Source organism: Acomys russatus, chromosome 19, assembly GCF_903995435.1.
Source record: "Acomys russatus chromosome 19, mAcoRus1.1, whole genome shotgun sequence".
In the NCBI taxonomy this organism is placed as follows: Eukaryota; Metazoa; Chordata; class Mammalia; order Rodentia; family Muridae; genus Acomys; species Acomys russatus.
In genome coordinates, this window is record NC_067155.1 from 13,317,787 (window position 1) to 13,334,661 (window position 16,875).

Sequence of the window (16,875 nt, forward strand, 5' to 3'; positions counted from 1 at the left end):
GATCAAAGGCGTGCGCCACCGCCACCTGGATCAAATGGGATTTTACAGATCCAATCTAGGACAGCCGCTGTCTTCCCACTTTCAAATAAAAAAAAGGGACCTCTACCTATATGACTATAAAAAAGATACAGTATTAAAAAATAAATGTTGAGCCGGGCGTGGTGGCGCACGCCTTTAATCCCAGCACTCGGGAGGCAGAGGCAGGCAGATCGCTGTGAGTTCGAGGCCAGCCTGGTCTACAAAGTGAGTCCAGGATGGCCAAGGCTACACAGAGAAACCCTGTCTCGAAAAAACAAAAAATAAATAAATAAATAAATGTTATGAGGATATGAGATAAAATTATTTTAATAAATAAAAATTATATATAAGATACCAATTATAAGAAGGATTTACATATATATGTACATATATATTAGCATGGTATGTTTATACAAAATAGATATGAAATTTATTTTTAAATTATAAATTTTTAAATTTAAGTTATAAAGGTCTGAGTAAGTCATTAAGGTACATAAAAGTTATGAAAAAACTTAAATATATATTAGAGTTCCTAAGGTCTAAGATTAACAATTACCAAAAAAAACAAAAACAAAAAACAAAAAAACCACAAACACACACACACACACACACACAAAATCTGGCTAAAATATATGTCAAATCAAGGTTTATTTTTAAAAATCTGGCTTTTAAAATATTACACAATAGTATCAGAACAAGGTAACTGGTGTTCTAGCTGTTTTTCATGTGGGGGCCCTGCACTGCCTGCCATCTTTAACTATGCTGGGATATCATCCACCATTCCCGTGGGTCGTTGGTGAGTCAGTACAGATGTGTCCCCCTTCTCTGAGTGACCCATAAAGACCATGGCTTTGGGGTCTGAGAGGGATCTACTGGACAGTTTTTCAAATATCACTTCATTCGTCACTTGAATTTTCCAGCCTCTAATTAACCACAAGGTTACCCCATTAAGTGAACATTTCCCAGCGTCCAGCGAGAATCTGAGAGCAAGCGACTTGTCCTGGAGGCACCCACCTAGTCTGGACTTCCTAGGACACCCCAGTAGGCGGTATCTCGTTATAGCAGTCGTCCTCAGCCTTGTTATGGTGACTGCCCCCCCCCCACCATACAATTTATTTCACGGCTACTTCATAACTGTAATTTTGTTACCGCTATGAATCGTAATATAAATATCAGATACTTCCGACGGTCTTAGGCGAGCCCTGGGAAAGGGTCTTTCAACCCCCAAAGAGTCTCAACCCAGCCATGGAGATCTGCTTTGTTAGTGTCTCCACGGAGGAAGGTTCATCTAAACCTTTGGCTGCTAGCCACAGGCCTCGATAAAAATAATCATGGCATGGCCGTGCTTGTGCCACCCCTCCATATAACTTGCTACCTGTGAGCTCCCTCCCCTTGAGCTACAAGGGCAAACTGCCCGCTTTGTTACCCAGCTTGCTTACAATGCCTCTGTGGCTTGTGCCATCCCGGGATGTCTAGATGCAAAGCTAGAAGCTACTACGTTTGAGTTGAACGCTTTAGGAGCTGTGGTACGGCACCTAGGAGATCCAGTACTAGCAAACACAGCATCGGTTAGCTCCAGGGTCCTGCTGGCTTTATATGCGCACTTGTCTTAGTTAGGGTTTCTCCTGCTGATACGAAAACACCATGACCAAAAAGCAAGCCGGGGAGGCAAGAGTTTATTCAGCAGCTGCAAATGTTCAGGCCCTGAGACTGGGAAGGGGTCAGGAGAAGGGCAGACAGCTCAAAGTGAAGACTGCTCACCGCCTGTTGACTTCCAAGCAGTCTGCCCCAATAGCTCTCAAGCCAGCTTTATTTGTAGAATCACAATCCTGCTCTCCTGAACAGTGACGCCGTTGGTTATTTTATTTAGAGGAATCATAACAGCAACGCAACATAAGTCCCCTCGTTAGAAAAAGCCCACAACGGTTTTCCTTCCTCTTTCCCCCCATCCCACTGAGTAAATCGCGCACACACACACCCCAAGCCATAGTTTGCACTACAAAGCGCAGTTTCAGCAAGCCAAAAACAAATGTCCAACCGGACAAGTCTTGTGACCAGGACGGCCTACCGGAAGATGCCAAGCGCCCGTGTGGGTGGAGCTACTATGAAGAGAGGGGTTTGCTTACCACCAAACCACCCCAGAAAAAAATGAAAGCCAGTTCTGAGACCCCCACAGAACTCAGCCTTGCAGTTCTACTGTTGGCCTTACTGCTGCTCCTGGGAGATTCAGGAGGATCCAGTCCCCAGGGTGAGCTCTGGGCAGCGTAGGGATCATTCCTGTAAGGGCGGGAGGGGTGAGGAGGGGTGAGAAAGCTTGAGACTAAGAGGGAAGAGGAGAAGGGTGGAGTGAGGGGGATGGAATTGGGACGGGCTGGAAGCCTCAGTCACCGAAGACAAAATTAGCCTGGCAGCTTTTTGTAAAATACGCCCCTGGCTGGCCCAAGTGGTGGGGTCACACTGGGGAGGTTTTGTGGTTAGCTGAAGAACACATGATTATTGGGGTGCGCTGCTACTGCACTGAAGTCAGGAAGCCCCTACAGGAAAGAACTGGCAGCCCTTTCCTAGAGCTGGGTGGGTAGGCTTCTGGGGCGGAAGTAAAGTGTCAGATGCTGGGGAGGGTTGCCGAGATGGGGGGCGGGGTAAGAGGGGAGTAGGGGGGAGTGGTGCTTTTAGGATCTCTGCCCTGAAGACACACAGAGGGGGTTGGTGAGTGTCTGCGCTTCCTGGGCGTTGCGGGGGGGGGGGGGGGAGGGGAAGAGTGTGCAGAAGAGTACCTCAACTTTGTCAAATAGCCCTTTACGCATGGTCTTCCTAGGCCTTCCATTATAACTAAAAACTGGTGACAATTACCTATAGATTCCAACCAATTATTGTCAGTGTGTAAAATGTTAGGTCCCAAACCTGGAACAAATAAATGGCTGGGGTGCCTATTTAACATATCAGAGTGGACCCTGGTCACCAGGTTCTCCCAGCATCCCTCAGTCCCTACCTGTTACAGGGCCCTACCCTCTGGCTGTACCCCGCCCCCTACTCGGAACTCTCCAGGCCAGAATTTTCCCATAGGTGGAAAGAGGGAACAAAGCCGCGCGGGAGGGTTTAGGGATATGGCCAACATCGGTTCTACCCTGTATCGTGCTAATATAATAGGGTCAAGCTACAGCAAGAGGCCTCGTACCTCCAGGTGCCTGGTCCCTGGTGCTTCAATTGCAGGAAATACTGTCATTGGCAAAGAGATTGTGACCCAACCAAAAGCCTCAGATCTCAAGATGCCCAGGGTGGTGTTAACTGCGAGAAATAAAATACTTGGTGCTGGAAAAGTGAAAGAGCCATTTCTAGGGACAATCTCGTCTTCCTAAATCTCAAACAGAAAGAACACGTCGGCTTCCTGGGGTGTGTATATATTGCAGCAAAGGCCAACATTGGGGGTTCAGCAGTACAGATTCAAAAGAGATATTGAAGGAAATTTCTTACCATTGGGAAATGGCCTTTGGGGCCTGACTTGGGCCCCTGCAGGAAAAATTATGGTCCATCTCAGTCAAGGAGTAACATACAGACCAAGAAAAAACAAAACAAAACAAAAAAAAAACCCACTCAGCATTGGAGATTTAATGCATGTTACTGCAGGCAGTGCTGCTCTGCTCTAAACAGAAGTAAACATCTATCCCCCAAAACTCGGTGTTCTAAAATAACTACTGGAGTTCACAGCCCTTTGCCCACAGAGACAGTAGGCGTGGTCTCAGGGAATAGTGGATTGACTTCCCAAAGAATCTAAATAGAAGTGTGGGGGACAGTAAGCAAGCAAGAAGATCGATAGTTAGAAAGACAGCAAGCCCTACCATCTGAGAAAGCAAGAAAGCAAATAAGGCGAGCAAGGAGCCAGACAGCAAGAAAGACAGAAACAGAGAGAAGGCTTTAAGACCTTAGCTTGTACCACATATGCCTGAGTCTCTGAGTATTACTTTTTCCTCCATTCCTCAACCTCTCCTCAACATCTGGTTCCTCTAGCTAGTTGCTCAACCAACAGTTGGTTTCCCTTAACCGGCCGTTCACCGCCTGCTCGATTCTCCCTACAGCAGATCCCCCTCTCTTCTCTCCTGTTTGCCGTTCCTGGAGCTGGTCTTCTTCGGGAGTGGCACGTAAACTCCCAGATGGTTTTAACGCAAAATCATTTCTGGGTTCGCAAGCTTTGATTATGACTCAAAGGCGCGAATCTGCTGCTCTTTCTACCATGTAGAGATCAGTACAGATTACAAGCAATGGTAATGCCGATGTGACTAAAAGCTTTATCTCTTTTTGTGAACAATTCCTGTAAGCTTCATTGAATTGACATGGATCCCGCTCTCACGGGCCAAACAGCCTAACTTTCCCCACCTACTGTCTATTCCCAAGGACGGGCTCTCTCCCCATTCCCCTAGTCTTGGGGCTTCTGTCACCCAACTACCAGGACCGTGGGCCTAGAAATTTCAAGTGTATACCCAAGATAAAAATGTCCACCTCAAGTCTTTAACTTCGCCTTCTGTCCTAGTCTGTCTCGGAAGATTTCAAATCAACTTCAGAAATTCACCAGCCCCAGGCATTCCCTCAGAGTCTGTCTCCCAGCCGGTTCCAAAGCAGCTAGCCCCAGGTGGTCCAGCCTCACAAACTGCTCCAATCAGTGACCTGTGCATCCCTAGTTCCAGATGGTCCCAAGGAGCCTGTAGAGCAAGAATAAAACAGCCAGCTCTCCTCTCTCTCTCCCCAGCCTTGGACAGCAGTCCAGCTTTTTTGGGCCGTTGGGAACGATGCCCAGTATCAACAGGAAGTAGACACAGAGAGGTTCCGTTTCTCCTAATCATTTATTATCAACCAAAAGGCTAGGATGTAGCAGAATTTTCGCAGAGCCACTGTATCCGACTTGAATTCCGGAGTGATGGCATCTAGGCTTTGAAGTCATTAGCCTTTTATAAATAGTCAGTGACTGTTATCTGAGATTTATGGAGTTGCTCTTCCGGAGAATGCACAGTGCCTTTAGTCCTGAGACTACCGGAAAGTCTCAGTATGGTTGAGAATTGCTTGGTTAAAGTATCCTTCAGACAATTCCTAGATCAGATAAGAGGTCTCTGTGTGCCGGAAAGTGACTCACTGAGAGTGCCTTTTGTGTAACAATACAAAGCCCCTGAAAAGCTCCCACGTGGTCAGTCCTCCAAAAGCCAATCCGCCCCTGCCGAGAACCTAAATTCAGGCTACAGCAGCCCCTCCCTTTTTCCAAACCCCAGATAAACGGCTGAAGTGGCTATTAAAATATCAAAGTTGGTCTGGCCACCAGGTTCTCCTAGCATCCCTCAGTCCTCCTGGCTGGCATACCCTGCTCCTTACCCCGAACTCTGCAGCCCGGGGCGGGGGGCTGTCTGCCCATCCACCAGCAGCTCTCCCATATATTATACAGCCATTTTAGCTACATGAACCTTTTTTTTTTGGGGGGGGGCCCTTGGTTGCTAGCTCTCCATCCTCACACGGCCTAGCTCAGGGTCACGTTCACTCTGGACTCTCCCAGATGTCTCTGCTTCCAGCACTGCTCTCCCTCATATCTACAATAAACCACCTCCTCCATACCTAGGAGCGGTCATGGCCTCGCTCTCACTGTATTGAATGGCACAATAATTTCTGAAGGCTGTTTGCCAGGAAGTTGTTTAAGGCGTGTCCTTTCCATCACTATTGCGTGTATAATTTCTTGTGAATAAGGAGATGCAGACGGTTGTGGAGAATTATCACATGCAGAAATTTTCATTATATATGTGTGTGTATTGTATGTTTTTATAATTGTACTGTATAATTTATTCGATTATATGTTATTTATGTCATATAACATACTCACACATACACACATACACACACATAAAGTCCCAGTAGGTGATGAAGAGGAAGGTCAGTGATAAGGAATTGATGCTCTGAGCTGCAGCTTCAGCAGCAGCATTATTTAACGAGCTGACAGCCCACTTTGCTTCAGCTGTTATATTTTTATAGGATTCGATGGAGAGTCACCACTTAAGGGGGGGCGGAGCCACATGCTCCGTAGTGATGGGCAGGTAAAAGCGTACCCATTTGTCATGGCCCGAAATCTTAATTTTGCTCTTTTATTTTACTCACCAGGAGAGTTAAGCATTTGTGTAAGTGCTGATTAGAGAGGCAGGAGAGGAGAAATTCATCTCTATCCTGAAATACTCCAGGAAATTTAACCAGCACCAGCTCAGGTACTTTATGCCCGAGTTGCAATTATTTCTATACTGCAAGCTGGACTTGTTTTAATTTTTCACCGTGAAGGGACCATTCAACAGTCTATATTGAGTCGTTATCCCCACTTTGAGAGAAAGCAAGCGGGGGGGGGGGGGGGAGAGCTGAGCCCTAGCTCACACTACAGCAGCTTAGTCCACCCACCATGCTTGGATCCCAGGTGTGGCATTAGACACTGGTCTGCACGTTCAGTGAGCCCCAGGCAGCTGAAAGAGCCCTGGGTGCATGGGTGCCCTGAGTCCCAGTCCAGTAGCTTTGGGGTCTATTCTACCTGGCCTGCCAGACTGCTGAAATGTGTTCAACAGAAATTCTCCTCCCCCCGCCCCCCCCCCCGCCCTCTCTCCTCTTTCTCTATCTCCTTTTTTTGTTTTTTGTTGTTTGTTTTTCCAGACAGGGTTTCTCTGTGTAGCCCTGGCTGTCCTAAAACTCACTCTTTACACCAGGCTAGCCTCGAACTCAGAGCGATCCTCCTGCCTCTGCCTCCCAAGTGCTGGGATTCAATGCATGTGCCACCATCCCCGCCCTTGTATTTCCTTGTTTAGAAATAACATTGCAGACCTCTGTCTCTGACTGTTCCAGATCTTTGGATCTTTTTTTTTTTTTTTTTTTTTTCCCCCTGAAACAGGGTTTCTCTGTGTAGCCTTGGCTGTCCTGGACTCGCTTTGTAGACCAGGCTGGCCTCAAACTCACAGCGATCTGCCTGCTTCTGCCTCCCAAGTGCTGAGATTAAAGGCGTGCGCCACCAGAGTCTTTGGATCTTAACAAGCATCTCAGTGACTACTTTGTTGCAAAGGACTGAGTCAAGCGGTGCTTGTTTCTACTCTCTCCTAGTCTCGAGCCCTGTGGTGAAGAAGCTGAAGTTCCTCATCCTCTGTTTCCAATATTTACCTCCTTTTTCTCTTTTATGGCAAAACAAACACTCCACTTTCACACTCGCTGCAGTACCATAGTCTGAGTTCAATCCCAAGGCGGAGCCTCTGTGGAAACCATCAACCTGTCAATTGTGTCACCTGCCTCCTCCTCCCTTCCCCAGGATCCCACACTCTACGCTATGACCTCATGACCTTTTTTCGGGAGGTGTCTGGGGAGCCCCAGTTCCTGGCCCAGGGATACCTTGATGATGAGCTCTTGCTGCGCTACGATGGGGACAAAAGGACAGCAGAGCCCTGGGGACCTGGGTTCGAGGGGCACGGGGGAGCTGAGACCTGGGCAAGAGAGACTGAGACCCTGCGGGAGAAGGAGGAACATCTCAGGGAGATGCTGGCTGACGTCATAAGCCAGCAGAGCCAGAACAAGGGTGAGTGTGCAGAGCCAGAAACACACAGGTCCCGCCTATGATCCCTAAGCCGTGATTCTGGGCAGGGCACGGCCAGACTGAGTTGAATACAACAGTAATGATTCTATTGGGAAGAGCACTGGGTAGATAGTCCCTTCTAGTCTGAAGTCTCAGGGGAGCTGAGGTCCAGGGACAGGAAGATGACAAGTCCCTGCCTGGGGCTGGCCAGGCCTTTCCACCCTCCAGGCAACCATGGGCTGTGAGCTTCAGAGAAATGGGAGCACTAGAAGCTTCTGGAACCTAGGCTATGCTGGACAGAACTTCCTTACCTTTGACCCGAAGACTCTCACATGGGCAATGGCTGTGCCCCACACCCAGCAGATCAAAACCTTCTGGGAGACACGTGCACCCAGAGCTGATCTGGTTAAGATGTTCTTGGATGACACCTGTCCTACTCAGCTCCAAAGACACCTGGCTTCCTTGAGAAATGTTCTGCAGGATACAGGTACTGACGCTCACGAGGGTTGGTTCTCAGGACCCAGGGGAGCATTCCTGTGGCCAAGTGGCTCCTTCCATGGTACTTGTCCGGGGGAGGGGAGGTCTGGGTTCTCACTGGTATATACAATGATAGCCCAGTCTAAGGAAATGGATGTAGGGTTTCCTTCAGAGCCCCTGCTGTGTCCCTCAGATTCGGGGGGGTGGGGGGTGGGAAGTGGTTCCCTGCTGATGGTTCCCCAGCAGGCAGGAACAAAGGGCTCTATCTCTCCATCAGTATCTTTCTCTGGGATGTTCTGAGTCAAGAAGGAGACAAAGCTGGGTATGAGCAACTGGGCTTGGGTGGTAAGATGGAGTCACCGTTGTTTGGTCAGAGTTAAGACAGGACAGGAGGACCTAGCCATGGAAACAGACTGCAGATTCAAATGCAAGCTACCTGACCCATGTCTGATAACTGTGGTCCTTCGCCCGATGCTTTGCCTTTTGTGTTTTTTGTTTGTTTGTTTGTTTGTTTTAAAGATTTATTTATTTATCTTATGTATACGAGTGTTCTGTTTTCATGCTGTCCAAAAGAAGGCATCAGATCCCATTACAGATGGTTGTGAACTGTCACATGGGTGCTGGGATTGAACTCAGGACCTGTGGAAGAGCAGCCAGTGCTCTTAACCTCTGAGCAGTCTCTCCGGCCCCTCTGCTCTTTGTTTGAGAAAGGTTAAGGTTTTTTCGGTTTTTGAGACAAGGCTTCACCACATAGCCAAAGCTGCCTTCGAACTCTCCTGAAACATGACACTCAGAGATGCTCCCTGACTAAGTCTCATGACAAAAAGAAAAAAGAAAGAAAAAGAAAAGAAAGAAACAAAAGTGCTCTCGAAATGGGGTTGGGATAGGCAGTGAAGATGACAGCAACCAGGCAAAAGCCCTCATGAGTAAGGTCAAGGGTCAAGCCAAGACTCAAGGAATTATTAGAACCACAGTCTGTCTGGCAGCCCCTCTCCATCCTCCTGGAGCCGTGTGCCACCAGCTTTGTGGTAGAAAGTCAGATTGCCAGCCATTTGTTGATTAAAGACGCCCACTGTCACTACGAAGCCACCTACACGTGTGCTGGAATGTTGATCTCCTGGCGTCTGACAGAGTCTCCTGGCAGATAAGAGGCTGATGGCTCTGGACTATCGGGCATCACCAAAGCTGCCTGCTGGACCCCCCAGTCCTCTTACCACTGGGCAGGGGAGGAAGCATGTGTGCACAATGTGGTTGTTTAGTTTCTGCCCTCAACACTCCATCACTCGCCAGCTTTCTCTTCTTCTCGTAGGGCCCCCAATGGTGACTGTGACCCTCAGGAATTACCCAGTGGGCAGGATCACACTGACATGCTGGGCTTTTAAGCTGTATCCTCGTGTGGCCACCCTGGTCTGGCTTAGGGATGGGAAGCCGGCACAGCAGCATACCTTTGGGCCCGGGACCATCCTGCCTAGCGGGGATGGGACCTACCAGACCAGGGTGTCCATTTGGGTCCTTCCTGGACAGGAAGCTCAGTTCACCTGCAACCTGAAGCACCACAGCTACAACATAGAAATCCCTGCCGTCTCTGGTGAGAAAGTGGGGGAAACTTGCAACATCAGGGACTGGAGGCAGGGCCAGGAAGGACCCATAAGGCACACAATGACCACCCACTTCATGGCGGGTCCCAGGGCACCCTACTGCGCACATTGGTGATGCTGCCAGCTCCGCCACTGCCTCAGCTGTTTCCATACTCCCCGTTGTGTTGGTGCTGACAGGAGCCAACTGAAGCCAGAAGGCAAAGTACAGGGAAACTACAAGGTAAGGAATCCCTGCTGGAGAATCTGTTTTCTTCCTCTAGTTTGTGACTGTGAGATACCAGAAGAGCTAAAAGTTGGATTTCAGGGTCACCAGGGCAAATGTTAAGAATTAGGCCTACAGGAGATAATCTGGCCAGGTGCAGAGAAGAGCCCCACCAGAGATAGCATTGCCTAGTGACTGACCCAAAGGATCCCACCTGAGATAGAGTTGATAAGAGACCCAGTTTTATGGCCACAATCCTCCTGCCCACCTGAGATAGGGTTACTAAGATACCAGACACTTCCCTGGACCAGGTAGAGAGCAAAGAGAACAAAGAAAGCTAAGCCATGGGCAGACTCAGCGCCTTTCTCTGTAGCCTGTCACCTTTAGACATTAGACTTTCTTATGTTACTCAACCAATAGATGCTTGCCAGGTTGGAATTCCCCTGCTTTGGGGTGCTGGGAGGGATAGGAACCTATAAATTTACCCTCAGCCCAGAGATCGGGGCTCTTTCTGGATGTCACTGTGTTGGTGACTGCATCAGTATCAAGTCCTCGTGGTCTTTTGGGGGGATCTGGGTACAGCAACTGGAGACAGAGCTTTTTTTTTTTTTTTTTTTTTTTTCCTTCTTCTTCTTCTTCTTCTTTTCTTCTTTGCTCAACACTTAGGAGAGAAATGGGTGGACCTCTCCCTGCACCAGTGACATCCTGGAGGTGGCTAAGAAGTCCAGGCCAGGGCAGAAGAAGTGAACTGTCAATCAAAAATGAACAACCTGCAGGCAGAGTCAACAGCCAAACTCTGCCAAGATAGGGTAAGCAAGTCCTCAATAGTTCCTGCCTCACAAATATGTCTGTCAGATATACTGGGCCAGAAGGCTGAAGATGATGCTCCAACGTTATAGAGAATTTTGGGTGACTGATCAAGCAGCAAACTGTCTCTGTCATTTTTTTATATTTGGGAAGCCGCTTACCTGTACCACCTGTATACTCAAGTAATTAATTTTATTCCTTCTCAAGTCTCTGATGGGGTCGAAGACCAGATAGTTTAGTTTTACAGTGAAGCTTAGCTGTTTAGGAGTTAAGATGTTTTTAGGTCTAGAGAGCTGTTTTAAGTTGATAATGATGAGCTATGAGACATATTGATTTACATTCAAAACTTTAGATGCACCAAGAGAGGAAAGATGTTTTCTTCAAGGCTGCCAAATGCAAATAACCAAAAACTAAGAATGTAACATTATATAAATCCTGTTTGTTTCATGGTTCTTCTCGCTGTGGGTAGTTTATTGTATGTATGTGTAATAATATAAATGTATGTGTAAAAAATATTTAATTAAATAGTTAAAAAAGAAAAAAAAAACAATAACAAAACCAAACAACCCAGCTCCTACAACAAAGGAAATAAAACATGGTTGCTCTGTATCCAGATATGAGTGACTAAGCCCTGGGAACGCAGATTTGTTTACCCAAATACCGTATTCCAATGCCGCAACCATATGGTGAAATTTTTATTGTAGGACTAAGAAAATCATCAGCCAGGGTATTTTTTTGAAAACATCAGTTTGATGGGTTCCAGCAGAGACAGACATGAGTCTCCCGGGACCCTTTAGCCTCCCGGTTGGTGGCAGCTAGTGATCCCTTGATACGGTTTAACAGTTTCTCCTGCTTGTCATAAGGCTAGCAGGGCACACGCAGAAACTGACAAAAAGGGCTATGAAAGAATCCAAAGAGAGGCCCAGGAGAATCTTCAGTATTCTAACTCGTGTGTGTGTGTGTGTGTGTGTGTGTGTGTTGTGTGTGTGTACTGCGTATATGTTTTGTGTGTGTGTGTGTGTGTGTGTGTGTGTGCGGGTTGTGTGGTGTATATGTTTGTGTTTGTATGTGTTTAGTGCATGTGTCTGTGTGCATGGGTGGTGGGGAAGCGGCACGTGCCGAGATGCGCATGTGGAGGTGAGGGGGTAACTTTGTGCAATATGTTACTTCTACCTGCCTCTCTACGGGTTCTGGGAATCCTACTCGGGTCCTGGCCTGAGCCACAAGCATCTTTATCCATCTCCCTCATTCTATATTACTTTGAATTGTCTTTTGAAAAACATAGCAATTAGCCGGGCGGTGGTGGCGCACGCCTATAATCCCAGCACTCGGGAGGCAGAGGCAGGCGGATCTCTGTGAGTTCGAGGCCAGCCTGGTCTACAGATAGAGCAAGTTCTAGACCAACCAAGGCTACATAGAGAAAGTCTGTCTTGAAAAAACAAAAAAAGCCATAGCAATTACTAATGTCAGGATAGAAGCGAGAGGTCCCACTTGTAAGGAATTAGGATTTCATGGACTTTGAAGGTCTGACCAAACCTACCCCACAGTCAGAGGGAAAATGCAATCCCAGGAAGAGTTTCTTGAAACATCCATGCTGTCTCTAAAACATGAATATTATTTAATTCTAACCCCATAGGTTCCCCCAAATACTTGTATAAGGAAGAAACATGGGCTATAAAAGTACAAAACATGAGTACCACGGTTATTGAGTGCTGTTTGGTGTTTGTGTTGTTTGGCCTGTTTGGGGAAGTTTGCTTGGTGTGTGATTTGCGTGAGGATGTTAACCCAACCTTTGTGCATCCTTAATGAGAGCCAACAGCGTTGCTGATGCTGTAAGGAAGCCACATGCCTCAATTGACCAGAGAGTTTGAATTTACTACATCCTTTTTAAAAACTTTATTTATTATGTATGCAGTGCTCTGCCTAACCCTGAGTACACCTGCACGCCAGAGAGGGCACCAAATCACATTATAGATGGCTGTGAGCCACCTGTGGCTGCTGGGAATTGAACTCAGGACCTCTGGAAGAGCAGTCAGTGCCCTTAACCTCTGAGCCATCTCTCCAGCTCCAGATTTGCTACATCTTAACACTTCAAAATCAACAGAAACATATTCATCCAATTGGTTGAACTTATTATAATGGACCAGCCTGACTCCGTCTTAGGAATGGAAGCCACTTTGTTATAATGTCAAATATAATGTTTGCCTCAAAATTTAAGTTGACAGTACTTTAACTTGTTTTTGAAATCTGACATGCTCCCCACCCTGTGGAGTTTGGTTAACACCCGATAGCATAAGATGTTCTGCCAAATACTTTTAAAGTATTCAGACAAGTTCCTACATAAACAAACTTCCTCTGGACGTCCCCATCCCTTGAAATGCCCCTCCCCCACCCCCACTTACCCTTGCAGTTTTTTGGACTATATAAACCCTAGCTTTTCCTGTGTTCAATGCTTTTTTTTTTTTTCTTCAAACCTCACTATTTCTGACAAGAAATAAAGCTTAATTAGACCGAAGAATTTGAGTGATGATCAACAGCTGCTTAATACTTTTTTCTTTCTTTTTCCTTAGTAGAAATTGTATTTTTCTTCTTTCTACTTTTTAATTAGTTCTCTTTGAGGATTTTGTAAGCCTTTTGATTATACTCACAGCAAGGAAACAATGTCTTACAGACGCAGCAGGACCAATGCACACTTGAGGGAGGCAGAGTCAGGGAGATCTCTGTGAGTTTGAGGTCAGGCTCACCTACAGAGTAAGTTCAGGACGTCCAGAGCTACATAACAAGACCCTGTCTCAAAAGCCCAAAAGAGAAAAAAAAAGAAAAAAAGAAAAAGAACTCAAAAAGCAGAGTCAAAAAAAAAAAAAAAAAAAAAAGTGACCTTTGGGGCTGGAGAGATGAGATGGCTCAGAGGTTAAGAGCACCGTCTGCTCTTCTGAAGGTCCCGAGTTCAATTCCCAGAACCCACATGGTGCCTCACAACCACCTATAATGAGATCTGGTGCCAGGCACATGTATGGACAGAATACTGTATAAATAATAAATAAATCTTTTTTTTTAAGGGACCCAATTAAAAACTAGACTATGGATCTGAACAGAGAGTTGGAGAAATAAAAACGGTTAAGAAATACATTTTTAAAATTTGTTTAAAGATTTATTTAGTTATTTGTACAGTCTTCTGCCTACATGTACACCTATAGGCCAGATGAGGGCAGCAGATCTCATTATAGATGGTTGTGAGCCACCTTGTGGTTGCTGGGAATTGAACTCAGGACCTTTGGAAGAACAGTCAATGCCCTTAACCTCTGAGCCATCTCTCCAGGCCAATAGTGTTAGTATGTATAATGTGGGTAGGGGTATATGGTGGGCCCTCGCCAAGGTGTGTGCCTCTGAAAAATTATGCCACGCGACAGATCTAGTCATGAACCCCTGTAATGTTCGTTGCTGATTTTCTGATGTTCTTTGCCATTCTAACTGGAGTAACATGAAACCTCACAGTTTTTTGTTTTTCATCTTGGAACTTTCAAATTTGACCCTGAGAATTTTTATTTTATTTTATTTTATTTATTTATTTATTTATTTATTTTCGAGACAGGGTTTCTCTGTGTAGCCCTGGCTGTCCTGGACTCACTTTGTAAACCAGGCTGGCCTCAAACTCACAGCAATCGGCCTGCTTCTGCTTCCCAAGTGCCAGGATTCCAGGTGTGCACCACCACGCCCGGCTCTAAGAATTTTTAATAGCTACTTAGTTCCAGTTAAACCTGCCATTTTTGCCTCATCAATCTCTTTCCATTCTAGAACAATCCTTTACATTAAGGCAAGCTCATTTGACCTCTGCCAGTCATTTTCTTCCCCCTTTTTAATTTTTATTTTACCAAAAATACATTTTGTATTTTTAATTTTTATATCTTGTTCTTACTTTTTATTATTACAAAATTTAGAAAGCATTGCCTAATAAAATAACTATATTCCAAACAAAGACTGGCACAGTGGTCTGAGCCTTTAATCCCATCACTCAGGAAGCAGAGGCAGGGAAGCCTACAGTGAGACCCTGTCTCAGAAACAACCACAGCCAATTTATTGTAGTATGAAATCTCCTGTCCCTCTAGACTTTATCTTTCTAATACAATCATTTCCTTTGATCAACAATTTTCTTCAGCTTGAAGAGAAACAGGGAGAAACCAGAAGGTAAGACCCTGTTCCTGAAGACACCACATGTCCTGGTTGTAGGGCACAAAGATCTCAAGCCAGACCTAAACCGGATGTTGCCTCCCTCCCTGCCTGCCGGCTAGCTCATTAAGAAGCTGAGAAATTTTTTACAATGCATTTTGATATATTTTAAATGATATATAATAATTGTGTGGGTTTGTTTTGGTTTTTTGTTTGGTTGGCTGGTGTTTCTTTGTTTTTGGAAGAGTATTTAACGTTTTGCTTGGATTTTTGCTAGCACGGGCTAGTGTTTGAGACTACATTAGCAGAGACTGGCTTTGAAGTTTTGATCTTTCTTCCTCTATTTTTGATCTGTGGCTTAGGCCTTTAATCCCAGCATTCCGGAGGCAGAAGCAGGCAGAATTTGAGGCCAGCTGGACAGAGAGAAATGCTGTCTCAGGAAAAAAGGGGGAAAAAAATAAGCAATCAATCGTGTTCTAGTTATGTCATCTGTTGTAGTCAGGCTATATTCACCAAAGAGAAAGAGACCAAGGCAAGCTTTTTATGACTTTGAAGTTTTTAACTGAGACACACAGACCCTTCAAGGAGCACACACTCCTGTCTAAAGAGGCGGCCCCCTAGCCGAGGCGAGCAGGGGGGTTATAAAGGTGCCAGCCACAAGTTTGGTAGACCCCGTTGTCTGTCGCAGCTGTGGTGACTGTTAGCAAGCATGACAGGACACGACCTTTTACTAAGAACAAGGCACAGCTGTGTCACTGTTTGATGTTATCACTGTTTGGTCAGAAAGGGTAGCAGAAAGCTTTGAGGTTGCCGAACAAATGGCGAGTGAGTAAAGTGCTGTGCAAACCCGAGCGTCAAGCTGACCTCAGTTTTAGCCCGAGATCCGGTAGGGTTGAGCAAATACGCTTTTCTCTCCTACATCCATGGTCCTTGAAGTTTTGACGCTGAGGATCGACGTCCTGGTGTATTTCCCCTCCACCCCATAGTTTCCGACTAAAAGAAGACTACAATTCCCAGCTTTCCTTGCGGCCAGGCAAAATAATACTGAAAGGGAGAAGGGAGGGACACAAGCACGCGCACACACACACACACACACACACACACAGAGAGAGAGAGAGAGAGAGAGAGAGAGAGAGAGAGAGAGAGAGACAGAGACAGAGAGAGACAGAGAGACAGAGACAGAGAGACAGACAGAGACACAGAGAGAGAGACAGAGAGGCAGACAAAGACAGAGTGAGACAGAGCGAGAGAGACAGAGACACAGAGACAGACAGACAGAGAGAGACAGACAGGCAGGCAGGCAGACAGAGAGAGACAGAGACAGAGAGAGACTGATTGTTTTCCTGCAGATATCCGCAGATGGGACTATATCCGGTTGCCCCATCTCTCCAGGATCAGATGCCTCTTTCTGACTTCCGTCCCTTTTAAACCGCCTCAGAAACCTTACACTGATAATCTGGTTTTCACATCACAGTTACGTGTTGTGCATTAAATACCTCTGCCTGTATGTCTCCAGGGCCCTCGGCTGAGGGCAGCTGCCTGACTCTGATGAAGTCCCTACAGTCAGCACGACCCACGTATGCAGAGCTCTGGAAAAGACCCCGGGTCCTCTGTTCTCCATCGCCAGCTACAGAGCATGGAGGAGCTGAAAAGCTTTGGTAAGAGGTGGACGCTGAGGTGCCAGAGGACCAGTAGGACCATCACAAACCTGGTCCCTCTCTGCATCCTCTCTGACGTCTCACGAGCTGGCCGCACTAATTTTGGCTTCCCTTATCAATGCAAACGGGCTTCCAGCAGTTTCCACGCCTATGAGCTTCCTCCGAGAACATCAGTAGCTTCCATACTTTTCCTCCATTTCCCAACAAGGGCCAGACTGATCTTTCAAAGATGGAAAATCACTCACATGGCGCTCATCGCGAAGCACTCCTCTGGGGCTCCTTAGTGTCCTAGGAATGAAAGGCAAGCCCCACTCCCCCTACACACCCCAGTTGCCCCAAGAGTTCCTCCAGCCTTCTTTCAAAGTCTTCCCACCCTTCCTCACA

General features: G+C 46.5%; 1 protein-coding gene across 1 annotated transcript; it reads left to right on the forward strand.

Moving 5' to 3' along the window:
* The first annotated feature begins 3,122 nt into the window (after positions 1-3,122).
* LOC127203215 (MHC class I-like protein MILL2) lies at positions 3,123-9,962 on the forward strand. The gene is made up of 5 exons (XM_051162009.1): positions 3,123-3,189; positions 7,322-7,585; positions 7,794-8,069; positions 9,369-9,647; positions 9,748-9,962. The coding sequence occupies exons 1-5, from the start codon at positions 3,123-3,125 to the stop codon at positions 9,843-9,845; spliced, it is 984 nt and encodes a 327-aa protein (XP_051017966.1). The 3' UTR covers positions 9,846-9,962.
* Positions 9,963-16,875: the final 6,913 nt, after the last annotated feature.

Coding starts and splice junctions, on each gene's coding strand:
- LOC127203215 (XM_051162009.1), top strand. CDS start 3,123: ATGGCCAACATCGGTTCTACCCTGTATCGTGCTAATATAATAGGGTCA. Junction 3,190..7,321: donor AAGCTACAGCAAGAGGCCTC/GTACCTCCAGGT, acceptor TCCCTTCCCCAG/GATCCCACACTCTACGCTAT. Junction 8,070..9,368: donor AAATGTTCTGCAGGATACAG/GTACTGACGCTC, acceptor TTCTTCTCGTAG/GGCCCCCAATGGTGACTGTG.